Here is a 25,071-nt window from a genome sequence, read left to right on the forward strand (position 1 = left end):
TCCGTTCCGCAAAAAGATAGAACTATGTCCTATACTTGGCTGAAAAATGCAGACCACTTCAGAATAATATTGCACAGTATTAGGATGTATGGGCTCCAATGAGCCAAAGTAAGTGATTCACAAAGTCGAATACTTCGGTAATTGATTGTAGACGGCATGTTACACTTCTGGTCCAGTGGGGACTGGAAGAAGAACTGACGGTAACATGTCGATGTAGCCGTCACACCGGTGAATCTTTGTTTTTTTTACCTGTCTGGGAATATTAAAAGGGGTTCCAGTAAGATATTTGGTATGTTTTCACCTGAAAACATGACTGCTCCAAAATCTGCACCACTGTCACTTTCCAACTTGTGGTGGGGAATGAGAAAATCCTAATTTTCCTGTCACAATCTGCAGAGTTCACTGCGGGCCAGCCGATTTTGCCATTTGGTTTCTGCCATTTTTGGGGAGTCAGAAGGCTCATTTTTTCCCCCTGACATTTATTCTCTATAAATTAAAATACAGATCTGAAAATACTCTTGCACTAAAGTTTACAATAAAAAAAATATATAAAATCCCCAAAATAAAATCTTTCACTTTCGCAAGTCTCCTCAGGGCAAGTCTTGCTTCTACCTGACCTGACGGTAGGTGCTGGTCGTGCTGAGGTAAGTGGACTCGCAGGTAGGAGAGGGCTGAGTTTGTGCAGCAAGCCCTGACTCCTCTGTAGACGCAGTCCAGAGCCAGAGAGGGAGGAGAGAGGGAAGAGGAGGAGGAGGAGGAGGTGCCGGCCGCAGCAGCGCCCGGAGAGCACGGCACATGCTGAGAGTGCAGCGCCGCGGACACCGACCTGTCTGATGAGGATCCAGCTGGGACAGACCGCACCCATCCTCTCTGCAGTGCTGGCACCGTCCCAGGCGGCTCACTGAGGTGATGGGCAGGACAGGGGTCAGGGTACTACTACCCCCTCCAGCTGAGGAGCTTACTTATGGTTATGCTGCACTGTGATCAGAAGTGCTGTCAAACCAGCCTGGGGGGGGAAGCATGAAGGTGTGATGTTCTGCAGGTGCTGCTGACCACCTGGGCAGGGGGCCTATTTCCTACTAAATGACTTGTCTAGTAGGTGTCCCAGGAAATGGCAGACTTGTTCATAAACATGGTGCCAGTACTATGGACTTGCTCCATTTTGTCAGTTGTACCCCCCACTGTGCCCTACTTTGATGTAATGCTGCCATATGGTGAAGGAGCTTTAGGTTTCTGGTATAACAGCTGGATCTGAGTGGTGGCAGTGATTGGTATTCTGTAGGTGCCCTAGCTGATGTTCTAGTGATGGGTTCTCCTCAGGTGCAGGTCTACTTCTGCCACTGAGTTTTATGGGATGTCTGGAATAGGTTGAGTATGTGGTTGCTTTTCCAGCAGAGGTTTGGATTTCTCCTGTTGATGTGTGCTGATCACCTTTCTCTGTTTCACCAGCAGATGCTGCCTCCGACATGCCCCCCTGTCAGTACAGGCACAATACATCTCATGCATATTTAATGTTACACATCTGCTTTGTGGTAAAGCTTGCCGTCAGTTTCCCACCCAAACAAACCTGGCTTTCTAGGTCCCTCGGTTTTAATCTTGGAGAAACATCTTCCTGTTCTCTAGTTATGGTCGTGGTCAGAGTTTGTAAGCCGAAGCCAGGAGTGGGTCCACAACACAAGAGGCACAAACCTTTCCATTCTACTTTCTCTCTGTAGAAACCATGAATGGTTTGGGCTTACAAATACCGACCATGTGAAAGATGAGCGAACTTCTGTTTTCAAGTTTGGCGTACAAGGTTCAGGATATCTAAGAATTCCGTTATGGATTACGCTACCACGGACTATAACTTATGGTCTGTAGTAGCGGAATCCATAACGGAATTCTTAGATAACCTGAACCTTGTACGCAGAAGTTCGCGCAACACTATTCCTGAATAGTGTTGAGCGAACCTGTGTTTTAAGTTCGGCATCTAAAGTTCGGGTTATCGAAGAATCGCGTTATGGATTCCGCTACCACGGACCATAACGGAATTTAGAATCCATAACGGGATTCTTCGATAACCCGAACTTTAGACGCCGAACTTAAAACACAAGTTCGCTCAACACTAGTCAGTGCACCTGAAGAATTGATGTCGCCCTCAGGTGATTTTCCATTAATTTCTATTAAAGCTCTTATTTTGGGTGTTGGTGGAATCACAAACCTTTTAACTGTGAAGGTGCTGCCTGAAAGTGTACACGTATCCAAGGCACACTTCTTATCATTACTAGGGATGAGCGAATCGACTTCGGATGAAACATCTGACGTTGATTCACATGAAACTTTCAATACTGCACAGAGCGAGCTCTCCGTACAGTATTAGAATGTATTGGCTCCGATGAGCCAAAGTTACTACTTTGCGAAGTCTCGCGAGACTTCATATATTGACTTCTACTGTAAAAAAAAACATTTCCCGAACTCGGGTTCGGTTCCAAGTGCTCCCTTGGAAGTAATACCTTTGGCTCATCGGAGCCAATGCATTCTAATACTGTACAGAGAGCTCGCTCTGTACAGTATTGAAACAAAGTTTTATGCTCATCCCTAATCATTACACTAGGGACTGTCCAGGGTGGCATTTAGGTCAACATGACCTTCTGCAAGTCGGTGAAGGAGGTTGAGCAGAAGCCACTGCCACAAATGGCTGGAGGAGAGCTTGAGAGCAGTTCTGCTGACTGAAATGTCGTTTTTGTTATCTGGACAGTCTCTATTACAAGTATACGCTGAGAGAATATATATCTTATTTATGCCATTATTTTATATGCAATGATTTAAAGGGCATCTGTCAGCAGATTTGTACCTATGGCACTGGCCGACCTGTTACATGTGCACTTGGCAGCTGAAGGCATCTGTGTTGGTCCCATGTTCATTGCTGAGAAACATGATGTTTTAATATATGCAAATGAGCATCTAGGAGCAACGGGGGTGTTGCCATTACTCCTAGAGGCTCTGCTTTCTCTGTAACTGCTCCACTCTCTACACTTTGACAGGGCCAGGTGTGATGATGTTTTTACTGCCTGGGCCTGTCAATCAAAGTGCAGAGGGCACAGCAGAGCCTCTAGGAGTAATGGCAGCGTCCTCATTGCTCCTAAAGGCCAATTTGATGACTACTTTGCATATAATGGTTATTTTAAAGGGAACCTGTCATCAATCTTATGCTGACCTCACTGAGGGCAGTATAAATTAGTGACAGAAATGCTGATTTCAGCGGTGTGTCAGTCATGAGCTAAAAGTAAGTGGTTGCTGAGAACCAGCATCTTCATCATTGCAGCAGAGGCCTGGAAAAGAGTCAAATCTACCTGAGAAGAGTCCTGGTTATTCCTAATCTCCTGCTCTCCTCGCCCATCTGATGATTGGCAGTTCACTCCTAGACAGAAAGGGAGAAAACTAGGTAGAAGGCTGTCAATCATCAGTAGGTGGGCAGGGAGAGCAGGAATCCATGACTAACCAGGACTCTTCTCAGGTGGCCGGGACTCTTTTCCAGGCCCAGACTGCAATGATTATGATGTTGGTTCTCAGCAACCACTTACTTTTACCTTATAAATGACAGACCGCTGAAATCAACTCTCCTGTCTCTACTTTATTCTGCCGTTAGTATGGGCGGCATAAAGTTGATGACAGGTTCCCTTTAAAATCTGTCATTGAGAATAATTGCTCTGTGCACATCAGTCAGGTCTCTAGTAAACAACCACTGCTTCCATGTTCTTGGGGCTGTACTATATACAACGTGGCATCCAGTCCTTTACATTTTTCACATTACAGAATTGTTAAAAGGGTTGTGCCACATTGGCCATTATCAGCTAGGAATACATGTTTGTTCGCTGGGGTCTCTGTTCCAACCAATGACTAGAACAGGGGTCCCGAGAGCTGGACCTGCTCAGCTTCCACTTCACTGAAACCACACCTGACTGCAGTCATGCAGTGCCAAACAAAGATGGGAATGCAGCCCCATTTCTGGTAATGGTTGGGGACCCCAGTGATCAGACATTTATCAGCTATCCCTTGGATGGTGATAAAACTCCATTCTTGTGCAATCTGTTTAATTTTCCATTACATTTTACTGACTAAGCTTTATTGCACACAAATATGTATATATATATATTTGTGTGTGACCCTCTGCCTCCATCACCTGACTTACATCAGGCCTCGTTCACATCTCCGTTAGGAGATTCGTCAGGCTGTTCCGGCACAGAGCAACCTGCCGGATCCTCTACTTTACCACTGGATCCACATTTACTGCAATGTGGTCTAGCAGTGATCCAACTGCTTTCCGCCATAAATGGCGGGTTTCAGGCGGACAATAACTGTTGCATGCAACATTATTTTTTGTCCTGGCGAAGTCGGCATTTGAACCGGTTCTCCAAAATGGAGATGAGAATGTAGCCTTACCCGGGGTTTCAATCTGCACTTATCTGCCTCCCAGGGGGTAATAGCAGTTGCAGTATGGCATTTCACATACAGTAGCAGGAAATGGGGTTCTGCAGGTCTCTGAAATGTGAGGATAGATCCGCGCACTGCAGACTTGTTGCGGAGATTTCTGCGACAGTCCCATTCATCTGGATGGTGCTTGCAGAATTCATGAGCCAGTCTGTCTCCAGCAGTGAGGAGAGACAGCGCTCTGTGTATTTCACTCCTCATTTTAACAATCCTTGGGATCTCAGCACCCGGACTCCCATCGATCAAAACCTTTCATGTCACAGTTGGATAAATATGGATGAGGTTTGACTTCTTTTTATTACAATTTTTTTTAATGAAAAGTTTCTTCTGTTAAAAAAAAAAAAAATTAATACAGCGGAGCAAGCGGGCACAGGGCAGGAGCTCACATAAGACATTGCTCTTCTGACTGTGCCCGCTCTGCTAAAGTCTGACATAGCCAATCTATGCCAGGCTTTAGAAGACCAGCACTGGTAGGACAGTCAAGAGCAGCGATGCGCCGGCCTATACAGCGCTCAGTGCGGCCGAAGGAAGTCCGTACTCCCATACACAGCACTGTATGGGAGTACGGATCCTAAAGGCACCTGAACTTCAAGGGTCTATTGCGCTGGGAAAGCATGAAAAATACATAAATAAAAGAAAACATTTTAGAAAAAACAAGTTTTTAATAAAGAATATATAAAGCCTTAGGTACACTTTAAATTTGTCAGAAATGTGGGGAGTTGCACATTGCGTTCTGTGTCGGTGGGGTAAGGAGTGCCGATACTAGGTTTTTCTGTGGGACTCTTAGATCTGGATACATCCTTGGTTTACAGTTTACTATGACTTCTTTCAACTTGGGTCATTCCCTATCTAGCCAAACACTGAATGTGTGTCTTCCAAGACGTCAAATGCACTTGGACCCACAATTTGCAAACAGTAGGCTAGTAATATAGTTCTGCTATGTGAGTCGTGGTTTTTCTGTGAGTCTAGCGGTTTGGGGAGGGGGGGGGTATATTTATTATCAAAATCATGGTTACAATCTTCACTTGAACAATACCACCATACAAAATGTATATATTGGAACCTTTATTTTACCAGCATAATAAACCACATCCCTAAAGTCGGATGATCGGTATCTTCATATCTGGAAAGGAAGTGAAGCCATTGACGGTATTAGCTAGTTTCCTTTGTAGAGGGGGGAGCACCATGGTTGGAGACATGGGGACTATTCCAACAATGATGGAGACATCCATGGCCTTAGAAGCATAGTGTATTTACTATGAACATTCCACTTCTACCTGGAGTATGAATTTCACTGCCGTCTAGTCTTCGGACACATAATAATATCCTCCTCCTGGATTTCATGTAGACTGTGTTTTCTTTATAATCATGATGAGAGTCCTGGAGCACGGGGAAGGTGGTCTGTTCTATGTCATCTATGTTTGGATATAAAAGGCGTCCAGATAAATGATTAATCCACTAGTAAACATAGCCAACAGATCACATGGAAACGGTAATGCTCATCACTGTGCAGCTAGGAAACATGGGCCGTGCGGAAGCTATAAACCTGAAAAGCATATGGCCCTAGTCATGCGGGGTGTAGAGGTGCACCTTCTGTAACCAAAACTGTACAACCAGAAACAAAATATAATAGGCAAGGCTACTTTCACACTGGCGTTTTGGCTTTCCGTTTGTGAGATCCGTTCAGGGCTCTCGCAAGGGGTCCAAAACAGATTAATTTGCATTCTGAATGGAAAATGGATCCGCTCAGAATGCATCAGTTTGCCTCCGTTCTGTCTCGATTCCACTTTGGAGGCGGACACCAAAACGCTGCTTGCAGCATTTTGGTGTCCGTCTGATGAAACTGAGCCAAACGGATCCGTCCTTGCACACAATGTAAGTCAATAGGGACGGATCCGTTTTCTATGACACAATCTGGCACAATAGAAAACGGATCCGTCCTCCATTGACTTTCAATGATGTTCAAGACGGATCCGTCTTGGCTATGTTACAGATAATTCCAACGGATCCAGACGGTTGTATTATCTGAACGGATCCGTCTGTGCAGATCCATGACGGATCCACACCAAACGCGAGTGTGAAACGAGCCTAATTGGGGAAGTAATACAAAGGAAATACTTGTTAGTATTTTATAGTCTCTATAAAGGTCAGGGAAGAAACTCCTTGGAAAGAATAGGACTTTTACAAGTGTATTCAAACGTACATTATTTGTTATATCATCTGCTTAAGGGCTCGTTCACATCACCGTTTGGTTTTGTTTTCTGTTCGATTCTTCCGTTCAGAGGAAGAATAAAACTGAAAAGAACGGATCCGTCTAAATTTCTATTCACTTCAATGGAAGGTTAAAAGTGTCAGTTACACTCCTATCAAAAAGATCTTGAGATAAAGTGGTGAATACTCCTCTTGTGCATCGTGCTGAGGTAATTGGATGAACCCAATATCTTCGTCGGCGGGCTTGTCTTTCCTTCTGCTTACATCTCATCCGTAGGATAAAATAATCCAATTAAAACATGACATCAGCCGGCAGCATTTTCAGCCTTGAAGAGAAAATCCTGCAACTGAAACTGGAAATATCAAGATATATACACTGCAAAAAAGGGAGGAACCCAAAAAAAATAAAAAAAACGGATCCGTTTAAAATTAATCAAAAACGGAGCCAAACGGACGCATTGTGTCCGTTATTTTTTTATTTTTTTTCAAAGGCTTTATTATGTAAAAGCCGGTGTACAGAATGAAATGAAATTAGTGGAGGGTACGAACAAACTTCCATTAAAATAGTATATTAACAAGCAAGTTAACAAAGAGTATGAATCATGGTAGGTCACAAGATACATATAAGTCATTATGTTCTATTGAAGAAAGTTCTGGATTATTTCCGGAGAGAGTCAGCTTTCTGCCCATGCGTTAGAGTGCCAAGATATGACAAGTATGTTTGTTTGAGGGGAGGCTGTAAGTATAGTTAAAGTGGAGGGTGTTATCCATAAACAATACATCACTTCGCAAAGCCCCTGTGGTTCTTCCAAGCGAGCCAGATGATATTGAACTTGTGGATTAGTCTCATTTCCCAAAAGGAAATTTCCTCCAGTCTGTAAATCTGATCAACTTTAGCGAACCAATGCTCAATAGAGGGAATATCTGAAGAAAGCCAGTGATGGGGAATTAGAAATCTGGCCGCGTTAACCAACTGTCTGAATAGGCCAAGATTTGGGATCTTACAAGATGTAGGGTAAAGGTTCAAGAGAGCAATCTCGGGTTGAGGTTGCAACGAGGCCCCGCATATTTGGTTACATAGGCCGAAAATCTGCTTCCACCAATCGAATAAGGGAGGGCAATCCCACCATATATGTAGGAAGGAGCCTCTAGCTTTTGAACACCTCCAGCATGTATCAGAGGCAGACATAGAGTACAGGCCAGTTTTATCTGGGGTCTTATACCATCTGGCTACCACTTTGTAACTGTTCTCCTGTATTCTAACGCATCTTGATGTCTTGTGTTGTGTCCGTTATTTTAACGGATCAGTTGGTGTAATCCGTTAAAATAACGGACACTATGCTGTCCGTTAGGTGTCCGTTAATTTATACCTTTCCGTTATTTGTAACGGAATATGAATATAGCGGAAAGCCCTAACTGTGATGTGAACGAGGCCTTACAAGTACAGTCATTGAAGGAGATGGATACATTATGTATGATTATGTATATTTATGTTACAATGTAACTATTTTTCTCAACAGTAACAGGATGCCTGGTCTGTATGATACCTCTTCCTGGGTGCAGCTCCCACTTGAGACTTCATGTGTAAATGCCTGCGCCAATGGGTTTAGTCTGGGACTCAGTGCGCAGTTGACCTACTTGAACCCCTGTAATGACACAGTACAAGGTGGGAATATATCTGTGGGCTATAATGTAAAAGTTGTCTCAAACTATTACCCATTGATATGAAGGGAGGGGTATATGCACTACCAAAAAAATCACCCACCACACACAGCCATACTAAACACACAGTAATAATGAAAAGCAAAGATGTATAGCTATAAAGAATGAGTACACCTGAAAAACTATCCCATAAAAGCACTTAAAACCACAGAAATCACAGAGCACACTGGTAGAGAACCGTGATAAGTGATCCCCAGACCTATCCCCCATAATAATTCATGGATACAAATGCAACAAAAATACATAAATGATATAAGAAACTAAAGTAATACAAAACCCAAACTGCCCAGAGGGGGGGGGGGAAGGCAAGAGCAATTTTTTTTTTATTTTTTGGAATATTTTCAGGTGTGCTCATTGTTTAAAGTCATACATCTTTTCTTTTCATTCAAACTATTACCCATTTATTGTCTGGTTAGATTTTCATCTATTACAAGACTGTACAAATCTTAGAAGCCAATGTGCCCAGAAATCTGCAAGTGTTTTGGCCTGCTCCATTTTAAGTACTGTATGTTCATATTGAATGCACTAAGCAAACAAGGTTCTGTGGTAAAAGGAAATATTCATTCCTTTAGGAGCATGGTCCATTAAAATATATGAAGGAAAATAGCACCTAATACTGGTTTATTAAAGGCTATGGACACCTTCAGGGCAATTATTTTTTGCATTTTACTCATTTTGAGCTAAAAATAATTTTTTCAGTTTGTCTTTATTTAAAAAAATGTTCATCTGTTTTTGAGATCTGTTTCCAGAGTATCACTTTTCAGTCCCATCAGCTGACAGCTCATGTGAAGCCTTGTGTCTCATCTTCTGATTTCATAAGCAATCATTTAACCCATATTTTTATCAGTCTGGTAAGATAAGTGTTTGAGGTCAGGAGATCAGAGATAAGGCTTCACATGAGCTCTTAGCTGACGGGACTGAGAAATGATTCTCTGCATACAAACTGATTTTTAACCCCTGTATCTCAAAAATAGCTAATCATTTTTAATAAAGACCAATTGAAAAAATATTATTAGGCCAAAATGAGCAAAATGCAATAAAAACATTTTTGCCTCAAAGATGTCCTTAGCCTTTAAGCTATATATCTCTGGCACCATGTATCATTGGGAAACAAACAATTTGATACAGAAATGTCAACCAGATAGAAGACTACACAGCAAAAATTAAGGGTTTCATCAACATCAGTGGATAATTCTAGCTAACTAAAATCTCATGTCTAAGACCAGCATTAGGCTTTATCTATACAGCCATATCATGGTTTTGCAGGAGAGATGTATCTTTAGCAGTGAAAATTGGATGGGAGAGCATAAAAGATTTCCCTGCTTTCACATAAGATTCCAGTCCTGTTTTTCCCTCCTAAGTTTTAAAGCTCTCACACAGGGTCTATAGTGTGACGTAAGCATAAGGTCTCATGCACACGACCGTAGTTCTGGTCCGCAGCCGAGCCCCAATTTTTGCGGCTTGGGTGCGGACCCATTCACTTCAATGGGGCCGCAAAAGATGCGGACAGCACTCCGTGTGCTGTCCGCATCCTTTGCTCCGTTCCGTGGCCCCGCTAAAAAAATATAGCATGTCCTATTCTTGTCCGTTTTGCGGACAAGAATAGGCATTTCTACGATGGGCCTTCCGTTCTGCAAATTGCGGAAGGCACACGGGCGGCTTCCGTTTTTTGCAGACCGCAAAAAACTGAACGGTCGTGTGCATGTAGCCTAACCCTGACGAATTAACCCGTGGTAGTTGGTGAATCATCTATATTAGCATTGAGGGTAGCATAAATGCTGGAAAAGTCTTGTCCTGCTAATTATTTTGTGTCCTCTAGCCATGTTTATATACCTCCTGGAGGAGGGGGAGGTTGTCACAAGTTTTGAGGCAGTGACTGGAAACAGGAAAGTTCAAGCTCAAGTCCAAAATCAAATACGAATGGAGGAATGCTGTTCTAGTTGTCACTGGGAATCACTACCTTGTTATTGCTCCAGTGGTGAGTACAGAGTTCATTTGGAGCACCGAGCTCGCAGACCCCACTGATGAAATGTCGTGATGATGTATTTCATTGACTACAATGTGTCTAAAATAATGTAGCAACTTGGCAGATAGTCTTATTTAAATATGTACTGCTGTTTTATGTCTACAGCTCCTTTTGGAGACGTGTGTTTCCATAGTTACAGACTACAAACAAACCCTGTGTGGTCTAAGGCTACTTTCACACTGACGTTTTGGCTTTCTGTTTGGGAGATCCGTTCAGGGCTCTCACAACCGGTCCAAAACGGATCAGTTTTGCCCTAATGCATTCTGAATGGAAAAGGATCCGCTCAGAATGCATCAGTTTGCCTCCGATCAGTCTCCATTCCGCTCTGGAGGCGGACACCAAAACGCTGCTTGCAGCATTTTGCTGTCCGCTTGACGAAACTGAGCCAAACTGATTCGTCCTGACACACAATGTAAGTCAACGGGGACGGATCCGTTTTCTCTGACACAATAGAAAAACGGATCCATCTCCCATTGACTTTCAGTGGAGTTCATGACGGATCCGTCTTGGCTAAGGTAAAGATAATACAAACCGATCCGTTCATGATGGATGCATGCGGTTGTTATTATTGTAACGGATCCGTTTTTACAGATCCATGATGGATCCGCCCAAAACGCGACTGTGAAAGTAGCCTAATCTTGTAGTCACACTGCCTTCTGTCTCCTACTTCTGGCTAACCTTCCACATATGTTACCAGGAAGTATGGTTGTTAAATTTTTCATTTTATACTTATTGGAGCAATATAATTTGTTGGAAATATGTACTGTATATAACCCTTAAATTAATGGCTGTTTAAAAATTGAAACTTTTTTTATGACTCAATTTTAACCTGACTTTTAGACTTCTGTGAAGAAAGAGAATGAATTTAATCAAACATTTGGTTTATTTCATTAGTGAAAAAATGTTTTGCATCCCAAATACATGTTTACTTTTTTATCGTCTTGAAGCCAATCTTTCCTTGTTTTCCATGTTTTTAGGACACCTTGTTTTAGACCCAGATACAGCACACAGTGTGTTTGTGCTCACTGTGGGATCTGTACTTCCCTCCGCAGTAGTCAGTGTGACTCTGCAAAGTAGCAAAGAATTGCAGACACTTTCAGGAGGAGCTGTACGTGTGACCCTCAACTCAACACTTACCCCCATGGCGCCAACTCCTGGAGATCCCAGCGATCGTGGGGATGGTCTGTGTGACGACAGGTTGTGCTCATGGTGATTGTGCGTCCTGTGTACTGGGGCATTGGTGTATCTGTGAATTCAGTGTTGGGAATCAAGATTTATATGGATTCTGTATGGCATGCTATACCAACTTTATTTTCTATCTGTTGATTTTAAAGGGGTTTTCAGGAGAATGGGAGCTAATCTGCATTACACTGGCATGGCCACTGCAAAGTGGATAGAGCTTTTAGCTTATGGCTCCATCCATTTTTTAGTTTCCCTCTCACAGCTGCTGCAAACAGCCGATCATTGGGGGTGCTGGGTGTTGGACCCCCACCAACCTGAAATTGATGACTTGTCTGGTGGATAAGCCATCAATATCTAAAAGGTAAAAAAAAACTCCTTTAAGCTTAGTGACCTGAGTATTACATTCAAATAGCATTTACAATATATATTTGACCATTACAAAAATAACACAATCTAAAAAGATTTGAAGGGTCTCAATAAAGTTTGAATTTGACAAAGCATCATTTCCTAAATAGTAGATGACGCTAGGTTATTCTGGCTTGTGAAGCAGGTCCTTTGTCATGCCAGTCAAACAGGGTCACTAACCAGGAATGTAGAACGTAAGGTGGTCCTCTGCCTAAAGCAGATGCATTGCTTCTTCTTCTACTGTGCTCCCTGCAGCCTGTAAACTCCATTGTGGCTCTATAAATTGTTCATTTAGAATAATTAATGCAAGGTTACAGCTAGGCTTACTGTAGAAACCAGCATGCCCCGAGAATACCCCAATATACTGTTTAGTAGATCTACATGAGCCTATTTGCAGATCTCTACTCTCTTTCACATTTTAGTCTTAAGTAGAAAACCTTTATTTGAGATTGAGAAGGCAGATTGTTCCTATAAGTTCTTGACTGGGCAGGTGCTATTATTCCGTTTGCTAAATGGAAAGACTTTAGTCTGACACCATTCAGCTAATGTAACTCAAATGCTTGCCAAGTACTGCATTTGGAATAGCATTTTGGCTGCAAAATACATACCCAGCTTTATTGCAACATATATCAGCTTCACAGCATAAGCTAAAAGACACAGACATGCCAGAGCCACTGCAGGCGTGTGGCAAATGCCGCACTTTCTATACGGTTTTACTATATATAGCAATGCACCCTTTTTCTTCTTGGCTAGATGTGGAAAGCCTTGCAATACGTTCACAAATAATGTAGTTCATTCAGATTAAATTATTTTGCATGCTGTGTTGTGATGTTATTAGTGGCTATTCAGCTCAGGGCACACATTCATGTGCATCTTGGATGATAATGCTTGTTTATTTTAATGTCTTACAGTTCTGCCAGTTGTTTTGGTGGTGTGAGCGGCACAGGGGTTAGTCCTTGGATGTTACTAGCAGATTCTCCACCCCAGACCCTGACTTCCATGCATCCTAATTCCCTTTCTGCTGCCCTAACTGGCATGGCCACCAATCCACAGCGTTACCATTTCAGCTTTCGCCTACAGGTCCAGGGACCATGTCTTTTGGCAGGCAAGTCAAATATGAATACATATAAATCTAAATGCAGGTTTTGGCGACGTTCACACTGCCTCTGCCTGATGCCAAGACTATCACAGCATGCCATGTTACTGCAGCGTACTCAAGTTGTGTGTAGTAGGTGTTTCTGGGTGATGTAGTGCAATAGACACTAACCTGGTACAGCTGACTCTCTGCAAGGGCAGGTATAGGTAAAGATAGTTCGTGACGCCAGTGCCAAGTAAACGGTGGCACGCCGTTTGCGGATACAGGAATAAATCGAGGAAACGTGGTCTTAAAACAGAACTCCAACTTTAGTAGTTTTGCAAGCAGAGACAATATTGGAAATGCAGTTCCTAAGCATACAGTCGATTTTGCAATTCGGTCGATGCAGGCAATTCAGTTAAAGCAGGGTAATTACAGAGTGTTGAACACAGGACTTGCAGCACAGGAGCTTGCACTCTAATTCTGTCTGATCCTGGAATACAGCAATTCTTCACCAAGGCCCATTAACCTAATTCTGGCTTTATATCCTTGGCTATGGCTTTTATAAGTACCTCCTCTGTCTTTCTGAGTACCTCTGGCTTTCCTGATCTTTCTTTGCCTCTGTCTCTCTCAGCTGCTGGAAACTTCCTCAGGTTCTTGATCTAACATATTCCTGTTTCTGCATATGGGAATTCAGGAGGGAATCTTCTCCTGGACAGCAGGCTTCAGGCCTGGACTTGTCTCAGACATTGTCTAATCTCCAACTGTAGATTACAGACACTAGACTCCGTCTGCCTTGCACTTCCCTGACTGGGTCTTATATAAACTAGGGCTCCCTAGCTCCCTCTATTGACTAGAAGCTGGAATGACACCCCTAGCAGGCCTGTACATGCAAGTTTCAGTAACAGAAAAATACATACATTACATGACATTTTATAAAACTGACATATAACAACTTCCCCATAATTAGGAGGGACGACAGCACACCAAGTGACACTTTGGTAGTGACGGGTATTACAGTTCCCGTACACTACATACCCCACTGCTTTAAGCTGAGTACGACCTCGTACTCCATCATGGGTCGCCCAACTGGAATCTCTACCTGAAATAGAAAATAGAGACATGCAGGCATACATACATGTAATTCATCTGCATTTACATTTACATCAGGTCCAATTGGCAAAAGTGAAGGGTAGTGACAAGGGGCGTCGTTCTCTTCTCTCAGGATAGTGAATGGAACGGGGGCGCTGACCTGGCACAGCGTAACATTATAACCAGGATAGTCCATGACAATGAATAAGTCCATGATAGAACAGCAAAATGGATAAAACAGTATAAAAGTTCTTGGAGGCTCAAAGAACAAACATGAGTCCGTACCCAGGTTATTTCTTATTAAATCACAGAGGCTCTCATGCGGTGGAGTCCATCTCTGGGCACATTACTTTTAAAAGAATAAGAATCTCAGAGGCTCAGGTACTTTTGAGTCTGTCTCCGGGCACGGTTCCTTAGTATAAAGTTGCACAATAAAAGGACAGCAAAGACAAGTGCTGTAATACCCCTGATCAACCTGAAAAGGGGGTGAAGGGTAAAAGGTGCAACTAAAGGAACAGGCACAACTTGGTGTGGGGTACAAAAGCAGGCAGGAGATCCTGGAAACAAACGTGGCCTTGCTGACTTTGTGATTTCAGTGGTCAACACCTACCACTGAGCCGTGGACAAACTGGCAGCCGCAACAAAGGACCAGAAACGTAGGACTCCTGTCCTGGAAGGGTTAACATCAAACTTCTGCAGTGAAATAAATCAAAGGCCTAGCAGGCTGATTTACAATGGCATCTCATAACCACCCGGCTCCTCTGGCAAGTATCGTCTGTAGTAGTCCTCTACAGGAGGATGGGCCCACATAACAGTGTCAGGGGGCAGCTGCAGAGTAAAGGGGCCCCTAATAGGTATTGGCCCCATAGGCCTACGGGTGAACCCTCTGGTGGACCTTACCGGTCCTGACCTGATCACTGCAGGGTGTAACGTGCTTGGCACCGCCGCAGCAAGCGGTCCGGTGCTCTGGGTGCAGCAGTTTACGGCAATCGCGGGTCCGGTCTGGGGCACTGACGGAGCGGTGGTAACAGAAGGCGGTTTACGGGTGGTGACAGGCACCCTTACCTCATCCTTCCCTGGCGGTGTCTCGATCCTGGCGGTGTATGTCTTGCGCAACTCCCGCAACTTCTCCTCCAGCCGGACGATCTGCTCACGATACTCTCTGTGTCGGAGTCGCTGTCCTCTGCTGGCGCCGCCGGCGCAGGTACAGTCACCGATGACACGGACTCGGCCTCTGCAGGTTCTGGCGATGCGTCCGGTCTCCGTCCCATCCGTATGTTCTGAAAGGTAGCACTAAGTCCTTTTAACTGCTCCAGCTCCGATATTGTCTTCTCCCGACGAGGCAGCTCGGGGGAAGGATAGGGGCTCACCCATTTTTCCAACACGGTTGGCTGCCAGAAGACATTAGGCCCAATGAAGGAGCTCCGCTCCTGAAAGGCGTGATGGGCCGGCTCTGGAGAGCGTTCAGGTTCCCGCTCGCAGCCAGAATAGTCTTCTCCTTCTTCTGCCTCCCAGTCCTCAGGAGCTCGCTTGGGACGGGTCACGGCAGTTGCATAAGGGCCTCGTAGGCTCTCGGCAGGGGTGTACTCCACTTCCTCTCCCTCGCGGAGGCTGTGCTGGTACGAAGGGAGGTAGTCTCTTTTGACAGACCTTCGATTAACATAGAGGTCTCTGCCAGTTAGATAGTCCTGAATAAACCCGTAGCCACGGGGTTTGTCAAATGACAGCACCTTTCTCCTTTCCAGGCGGGGTTGGGTGTGCGTATGCTTCTCATGTATGGTCTTGGTTAGTTCCTCATAGATGATTTTGGTCTTTGTATTCCGCTTTATAGCGGCCTCTCGGATCTCCGCCATCAGGGAGGACCATTTGAAATATGGTTGGAAAAAGTCCCTCCACGAGCCATAGTAGGGCTCGGGTTCTTTCTCCCTTGGGCGGCAGGCGGGTTGCTCCGGTCCCGGAGCGTAGGCTGGTGGAGCCTCCTCTGGCTCTACACCAACATCAGACATCTTTGCAATTTCAGGTGCGGACGCTGCAGCAACACTCTGCTCACTATCCAACATGCTCGATCCTACTGAGGAGAGCGATAGGGTCGCGTCAATTAGAGTAGCCAGCTCCTCCCACTGCACTGGGGAGCCGCCCCCCAGGTATTCCAGTATGTGGAAGGCGGTGTCCATGCTGGCAGACATGCAAATGTCCAGATAAGCCGTGGCGCCTGCCCTTGACCTTCTTCCCGCTTTTTCCTCAGAAAGGCCCAGTTTTTCCCGCCTTTTCGGGATGAAGGTGACGCAGCAGTAAATTCAGCAAGCCCGGCAGCCATCTTTGGGTATAAACGCTGTCTATTCACTGACAGCAAGCAGGATTGCAAAAAGTCCACAAAACCACACTCCAATGCGGCGATTTTCTTCCTCTGTGTAGGGCAACACTGCACAGCGCTTTTTAGAGTTTATTGGAAATGCAGTTCCTAAGCATACAGTCGATTTTGCAATTCGGTCGATGCAGGCAATTCAGTTAAAGCAGGGTAATTACAGAGTGTTGAACACAGGACTTGCAGCACAGGAGCTTGCACTCTAATTCTGTCTGATCCTGGAATACAGCAATTCTTCACCAAGGCCCATTAACCTAATTCTGGCTTTATATCCTTGGCTATGGCTTTTATAAGTACCTCCTCTGTCTTTCTGAGTACCTCTGGCTTTCCTGATCTTTGCCTCTGTCTCTCTCAGCTTCTGGACACTTCCTCAGGCTCTTGAGCTAACATATTCCTGTTTCTGCATATGGGAATTCAGGAGGGAATCTTCTCCTGGACAGCAGGCTTCAGGCCTGGACTTGTCTCAGACATTGTCTAATCTCCAACTGTAGATTACAGACACTAGACTCCGTCTGCCTTGCACTTCCCTGACTGGGTCTTATATAAACTAGGGCTCCCTAGCTCCCTCTATTGACTAGAAGCTGGAATGACACCCCTAGCAGGCCTGTACATGCAAGTTTCAGTAACAGAAAAATACATACATTACATGACATTTTATAAAACTGACATATAACAACTTCCCCATAATTAGGAGGGACGACAGCACACCAAGTGACACTTTGGTAGTGAAGGGTATTACAGTTCCCGTACACTACATTACTCTGGCTGTCAAACTGATGGAACACAACGAGGTTAGAGATCCATTGTCCAACAGATCTAGTGCAGCATTGCAGCTCCTCTCATACAGTATAAAGAAGCTACCACACAGATGTGAGCAGAGCCATGTTGCACATATATTCATGCTGATTTGAGAAATGTATGTCTCCTGTCCCCTTTTCTGCAGGTATAGAGAGTCCATCCCATGCTCTTCGGGCTGATGCAAGTCCTTTTGCGGTCTCCGCCTCCTCCGTTTGGATTAGCCTGGCTGAAGAGTATAATTGTGACCGTGCTCTAGAAATTATTCTGCACCCCAGTGGTAAATAGTGGGAAAAACATTATAACCTTAATAAAAGAGATGATTAGATAGATGGATGAAACATTTTGCAAGAGACAATGTGGATTCTTGATCACACAGTGCAGTTATAATGCTTTTTCTGGTTTATTTTTTATTAGTCAAAACCAGGATTTGTTCTATGTCGGATCCTAGTTAAAAACAATTCATCAAAAACTCCACCAGACTGCCCAAGATAGCCAAGGGAAAGATTTGGGACTGTTTTCCTTTCTCCCTCTGCTGAGATCAATTCGCCAGTAAATATGCTGAGCTGGGAATTCAGATAAAGACCTTAGCTGACTTTAACCTCTTCAGGACACATGATGTACCGGTACGGCATGTTGTCCTGGTACTTAAAGGGTTTCTACCACTTCTTTTGACATATTTAGCTGTCAGACACTAGCGATCCGCTAGTGTCTGCTCTAACAAACCATCCTAATATAATAGGTTTTGGGGCAGCCGTTTCGCTAAAAAAATAACTTATATCTATATGCTAATGAGCCTCTAGGTGCTATGGGGGCGTCATTAGCACCTAGAGGCTCCGTCTACCTTCATAAACTGCCGCCGCCCAGCGCGTCCCTCCAGCCCGCCCATCTCCTGCTGAATGCGATCCTCCCCGTGCGCGTCTCTGTTCGGCGCATGCGCAGTGAATGTCTGACCGCTTCCCTGCTCAGACATCTCCACTGCGCCTGCGCCGATGACATCATAGTGCTCCGAGGAACAGGCGCAGTGGAGATGTCTGTGCAGGGAAGCGGTCAGACATTCACTGCGCATGCGCCGAACAGAGACGCGCACGGGGAGGATCGCATTCAGCAGGAGATGGGCGGGCTGGAGGGACGCGCTGGGCGGCGGCAGTTTATGAAGGTAGACGGAGCCTCTAGGTGCTAATGACGCCCCCATAGCACCTAGAGGCTCATTAGCATATAGATATAAGTTCTTTTTTTAGCGAAACGGCTGCCCCAAAACCTATTATATTAGGATGGTTTGTTAGAGCAGACACTAGCGGATCGCTAGTGTCTGACAGCTAAATATGTCAAACGAAGTGATAGAAACCCTTTAAGGACACATGACGTTCCGGTACGTCATGTATAGTTCCGATCACCGCCGCCCAGCGGGCGGTGATCGGCACCCGGTGCCTGCTCAAATCATTGAGCAGGCACCTTGGCTAAATACGCTGGGGGGGTCCTGTGACCCCCCCCCCATGTCGGCGATCGCAGCAAACCGCAGGTCAATTTAGACCTGCGATTTGAAGCGGTTTCGGAAGTTTCTGATCGCGGGGATCAGAAACTTCAAATAATCTTTATTTTAATGGTTAACCCCCCCCCCCCCTGCTGCCCTCTTTGTTATCTGCCGGCGGGCGCAGCGGGGGGGAAAAGTGCGGCGGGTCGGGCGTGCTTGGGGGGGGCGGGCAGGCATGCTATCATCCGCCCACCCCCTCTCTCAGGATAGCCGAGCTGTTTGCAGAGTGTCAACACATTGCTGACACTCTGCTTGAAACGCCTGACATCTGTGCTGGCACAGATGTCAGGCGTTTAACCCCTTCCATGCCGTGGTCTGTAGGGACCGCTGTATGGAAGAGGTTAAGAGGGAGCTGCCTCCCTCTCCCATCGGGGGCTGCTGTGCCTTTTCAGCCCCCGATGGGAGAGGGAGGGGGCCCCCCTCCCTCCCCATCACCCACTGCTCTGCTGTGGCAGCGAGTGATGGTTACCATGGCAACAGGACTCCTTTACAGGCCTCCGGCTGTCCACGGTACTGATCAGAGGCTGTCCATGGTGCTGATTAGACTTCTGCTAAAGGCAGAAGTCTAATCAGACTTTTTAAAGTGAAAATACAGTACACTATATAGTGTACTGTATTATACAGACATCAGACCCACTGGATCTTCAAGAACCAAGTGGGTCTGGGTGAAAAAAATGTAAAAATCAAAAAACACATGTTTGATATTATTGCGTCCGTAACGACCTGATCTATAAAACGGTCATGTTACTTTACACGCACGCTGAACGCCATAAAAAAAAAAAAAAAAAACTGATGAAATTGACATTTTGCCCACCTTACTTCCCAAAAAAGGTAATAAAAGTGATAAAAAAAAGTCGTATTTACACCAAAATCGTACCAATCAAACCGTCACCTCATCCCACAAAAAATGAGACCCTACCTAAGATAATCGCCCAAAAACTGAAAAAACTATGGCTCTCAGAATATGGAGACACTAAAACATGATTTTTTTTTGTTTCAAAAATGAAATAATTGTGTAAAACTTACATAAATAAATAGAAAAGTATACATATTAGGTATCGCCGCGTCCAGGACAACCTGCTCTATAAAAATATTACATGATCTAACCCCTCAGGTGAATACCGTTAAAAATAAAATAAAAAAAGTGTAAAAAAAGCAATTTTTTGTCATCTTACATCACAAAAAGTGTAATAGCAAGCGATCAAAAAGTCATACGCACCCCAAAATAGTGCCAATGAAACCGTCATCTCATCCCGCAAAAATCATACCCTACCCAAGATATTTGCCCAAAAACTGAAAAAACTATGGCTCTCAGACTATGGAGACACTAAAACATGATTTTTTTTTTGTTTAAAAAATGAAATCATTGTGTAAAACTTACATAAATAAAAAAAATAGTATACATTTTAGGTATCGCCGTGTCTATGACAACCTGCTCTATAAAAATATTACATGATCTAACCTGTCAGATGAATGTTGTAAATAACAAAAAATAAAAATGGTGCCAAAACAGCTATTTCTTGTTACCTTGCCTCACAAAAAGTGTAATAGAGCAACTAAAAATCATATGTACCCTAAACTAGTACCAACAATACTGCCACCCTATCCCATAGTTTTTAAAATGGGGTCACTTTTTTTGGAGTTTCTACTCTAGGGGTGCATCAGGGGGGCTTCAAATGTGACATGGTGTCAAAAAACCGGTCCAGCAAAATCTGCCTTCCAAAACCGTCATTCCTTTCTTTTTGCGCCCTGCCGTGTGCCCGTACAGCGGTTTACGACCACATATGGGGCGTTTCTGTAAACTACAGAATCAGAGCCATAAATATTGAGTTTTGTTTGGCTGTTAACCCTTGCTTTGTAACTGGAAAAAAATTATTAAAATGGAAAATCTGCCAAAAAGGTGAAATTTGGAAATTGTATCTCTATTTTCTATTAATTATTGTGGGACACCTAAAGGGTTAACACAGTTTGTAAAATCAGTTTTAAATAACTTGAGGGGTGTAGTTTCTTAGATGGGGTCACTTTTATGGAGTTTCTACTCTAGGGGTGTATCAGGGGGGCTTCAAATGGGACATGGTGTCAAAAAACCAGTTCAGCTAAATTTGGCCTCCAAAAACCATATGGAGTTCTTTTCCTTCTGTGCCCTGCCGTGTGCCCGTACAGCAGTTTACGATCACATATGAGGTGTTTCTGCAAACTACAGAATCGGGGCAATAAATATAGCATTTTTTTGGCTGTTAACCCTTGCTTTGTTACTGGAAAAATTGGATTAAAATGGAAAATTTGCCAAAAAATTTACATTTCATCTCCATTTGCCAATAACTCTTGTGCAACACCTAAAGGGTTAACAAAGTTTGTAAAATCAGTTTTGAATACCTTGAGGGGTGTAGTTTCTAGAATGGGGTCATTTTTGGGTGGTTTCTATTATGCAAGCCTCACAAAGTGACTTCAGACCTGAACTGGTCCCTAAAAAGTGGGTTTTAAAAGTGCTTCTAAACTTCTAAGCCTTGTAACATCCCCCAAAAATAAAATATAATTCCCAAATTGATCCAAACATGAAGTAGACATATGGGGAATGTAAAGTAATAACTATTTTTGTAGGTATTACTATGTATTATAGAAGTAGATAAATTGAAACTTGGAAATTTGCAATTCTTTTTACAAATTTTCGGTAAATTTGGTATTTTTTTTATAAATAAAAATGATTTTATTTTACTTCATTTTACCAGTGTCATGAAGTACAATATGTGATGAAAAAACAATCTCAGAATGGCCTGGATAAGTCAAAGTGTTTTAAAGTTATCACCACTTAAAGTGACAGTGGTCAGATTTGCAAAAAATGGCCTGGTCCTTAAGGTGAAATAAGGCTGTGTCCTAAAGGGGTTAAAACAAAAAACGGTGTTTGTCCAGACTTGCCTGTATGTACCATAGATGAAAAGTACACTGTGCTTTGTTTGGTACGAATGATGTGCATAAATAGATGTGACCATCTGTGTACCTTATGAGAGTCCATGCATAAAGATCAGACCTCTAACAGCAACAGACAATGAGTCTAAACCTAGCTTAAAAGGGTTATCGGGTAAATTATATTAATGACCTATCGTCAGGCTAGGTCATCAATATCAGATCAGCGGGGTGTGAAAACAGGGACCCCGCCAATCAGCTGTTAGAGGTCGGGCACTCCTTGAGCAAAGAGGCCTCTTCTTAGGCCATGTGACGTCACTGTACTTCAGTCATATGGACAGGGGCAGATTAAGTGCATGATAGGCCAGTGGCTGTCTACCCAACCTGGGTCCCTCCCTCCATTTTAGTTTAATTTTTATTTTATTTTTGTATGAAGAGGCTGTGGTGCTTCGCATATGACATCACATTCATCTAGAACACAGCAGCACACAGTGCTCCAAAAATTCCCCAAATTGGCCTCTAAACTGAAAAAGACAAATTCTATTTTTAGTCGCCAAATTTAAAATGTATATAATAAGGGTCCATTGACATGTCCGTAATTTGGGTCCGCATTCGTTCTGCAATTTGCGGACCCATTCACTTTTAATGGGGTTGGAACGGATGCGAATCCGCATTTCCGGATCCACATCCGTTTTTTCGGTATCAGTTTTTTCGGGATCCGCAATTCCGTTTCCTGCAAAAAATAGAACATGTCCTATTCTTGTCCGCAATTGCGGACCAGAAGAGGCATTTTCTATTATAGTGTCGTGATGTGCGGATCGAACATTGCAGGTGTCTGTGTTTTGCGGATCCGCAAAGCACTTATACGGACGTGTGGAATGGACCCTTATAATAAAAAAGACTTGGAGGAGAATACAGCACCAATTACCACTTAAATCCAGTGACATTCCCTGTCATATAGACCTTCTCTTTCCTCTTCTCCTCCATTTGACCCAAACCGCCATGACAAATTCTTTCAGCCTCCTCTCGTCTCTACAGAGTTTGTTACACAGACACGTTAGATTTTAAAATTTTTCCATCACCCTTCCAATCCTGGTGTCCCAACATTGTCATCCTGCTTCAACTCCCAATACTGTGCCCAGGCGCGGACTGACCGGTCGGGCACTTCGGGCATGGTCCGAGGGCCCGGGCGGGATGGGGGCCCGCCGCAGAATAACATTATGTGTTGTTAATGTTATCCCCCAGTGCTCCATTTGCGACTAGAGCTGCGCCGCAGATCTGAATACAGCGGCGGGCACAGACAGAAGCTGAACTATCATGTTCTTATCAGCAGCGCAGTGGAAGAGTCTCCCCCTGTGCTGCTGCCGCGGCCAATAAGAAGAGGGACAGGGGGAGGGGCTGTGGCCACTGCGCCACCAATGAAGATACCTGAGCTGTTAATACAAATACAGGAGGCGTGCCGGAATCAAATAGCGGCACCCGACCTCTATGACAGGGAGCGGCACCGGAGGGGTTAACTGCCGCTGATCGCAGCTCCCTGTCATAGAGGTCGGGTGCCGGCTATTTGATTCCAGCACCCGCCTCCTGTATTTGTATTAACAGCTCAGTTATCTTCATTGGTGGCGCAGTGCGCCCCCCCCCCCCCCCCCAGTATAATAAACATTGGTGGCTCAGTGGGAAGTGCCAATGAGGGTTAAAATAAATAAATAAAAAATTACTCACCTCCTCCAATTGATCGCGCAGCTGCCGGTCTCCTGTTCTTTCTCAGGACCTGTGGTGACGTCACTGAGCGTCCATCACATGGTCCATTACCATGTGATGGATCATGTGATGTATCATGTGATGAGCACAGTGATGTCACCACAGGTCCTTTGACAGGCTGCTACGCGATCAATTGGAGGAGGTGAGTTAATTTTTATTTATTTATTTTAACCCTCATTGGCACTGCCCACTGCGCCACCAATGTTTATTATACTGGGGGGGGGGGGGCGACGCACTGCGCCACCAATGTTTATATGTTTATTATACTAGGGGGGGGATGCGCACTGCGCCACCAATGTTTATTATGTTGGGGGGGGGGGGGACCCGCACTGCGCCACCAAAGTTTATTTATATTGACCTTCTACTACGCATTCTGCATTAAAGAATGCTATTATTTTCCCTTATAACCATGTTGTTATAAGGGAAAGTAATACAGTGAATAGACATTCATCCTAGCAACCATGCGTGAAAATCGCACGGTTCAACCGGAAGGATGGATCCGGCATTCCGGTATTTTGAATGCCGGATACGGCACTAATACATTCCTATGGGGAAAAATGCTGAATCCGGCATTCAGGCAAATCTTCAGTTTTTTTCGCCAGAGATAAAACCGTAGAATGCTGCGGTTTTATCTTTTGCCTGATCAGTCAAAAAGACTGACCTGAAGACATCTTTTCCGGTATAGAGCCCCTGTGACGGAACTCTATGCCGGAAATGAAAAACGCTAGTGTGAAAGTACCCTAAAATATTAAAGAGGACCTTTCACCTGTATAAACTATGTGAACTGAGTATGCTGCCATATAGAGCGGCGCCCGGGGATCTCACTGCACTTACTATTATCCCCGGGCGCCGCTCCGTTCTCCCGTTATAGGCTCCGGTACCTTTGCTTTTTAAGTTATAGTAGGCGGGTCTTCCCTTGTCCTGTGGGCGTCTCCTTCTCCTAGGCTGCAGCGCTGGCCAATCTCAGCGCACAGCTCACAGCCTGAGAGGTTTTTTTCTCCCAGGCTGTGAGCTGTGCGCTGCGATTGGCCAGCGCTGCAGCCTAGGAGAAGGAGACGCCCACAGGACAAGGGAAGACCCGCCTACTATAACTTAAAAAGCAAAGGTACCGGAGCCTATAACGGGAGAACGGAGCGTCGCCCGGGGATAATAGTAGGTGCAGTGAGATCCCCGGGCGCCGCTCTATATGGCAGCATACTCAGTTCACATAGTTTATACAGGTGAAAGGTCCTCTTTAAGTTTAAATCCCCCCTTTCCCAATTTTACATATAAAATATATAAACATATTACATAGCGCTGTGTCCGAAAAGTCCAAACTATTAAATTATTAAAAAATATCTCCTATGCGGTGAGCATTCGCCATTTTTAGTCACCTTGTCACCCCAAAAAATAGGATAGGACTGTTCTATTATGGGCCGAACGTTTCATAAAATGCAAAATGCACGCTGCTTTTTTTGGTGTTTTTTTGCACGGTATTGAGTATCGCAATACTTTTTTATGGTGACGAAAGCAAATCAAAACTTTGGTAT

The 25,071-nt window shown here is 44.3% G+C and overlaps 1 protein-coding gene across 1 annotated transcript in view; it reads left to right on the forward strand.

Annotated features, from left to right (window-relative positions):
- The first annotated feature begins 816 nt into the window (after positions 1-816).
- VWA5B2 (von Willebrand factor A domain containing 5B2) overlaps positions 817-25,071 on the forward strand; it is a 103,987-nt gene continuing 79,732 nt past the window's right edge. The window contains 6 exon segments of the mRNA XM_040430024.1: positions 817-906; positions 8,202-8,347; positions 10,223-10,381; positions 11,407-11,626; positions 12,928-13,121; positions 17,492-17,623. Coding sequence (XP_040285958.1) covers positions 8,209-8,347; positions 10,223-10,381; positions 11,407-11,626; positions 12,928-13,121; positions 17,492-17,623 — 844 coding nt within the window. The 5' untranslated portion in view covers positions 817-906; positions 8,202-8,208.

The sequence above is a fragment of the Bufo bufo genome, chromosome 4 (genome assembly GCF_905171765.1).
Source record: "Bufo bufo chromosome 4, aBufBuf1.1, whole genome shotgun sequence".
NCBI lineage: Eukaryota > Metazoa > Chordata > Amphibia > Anura > Bufonidae > Bufo > Bufo bufo.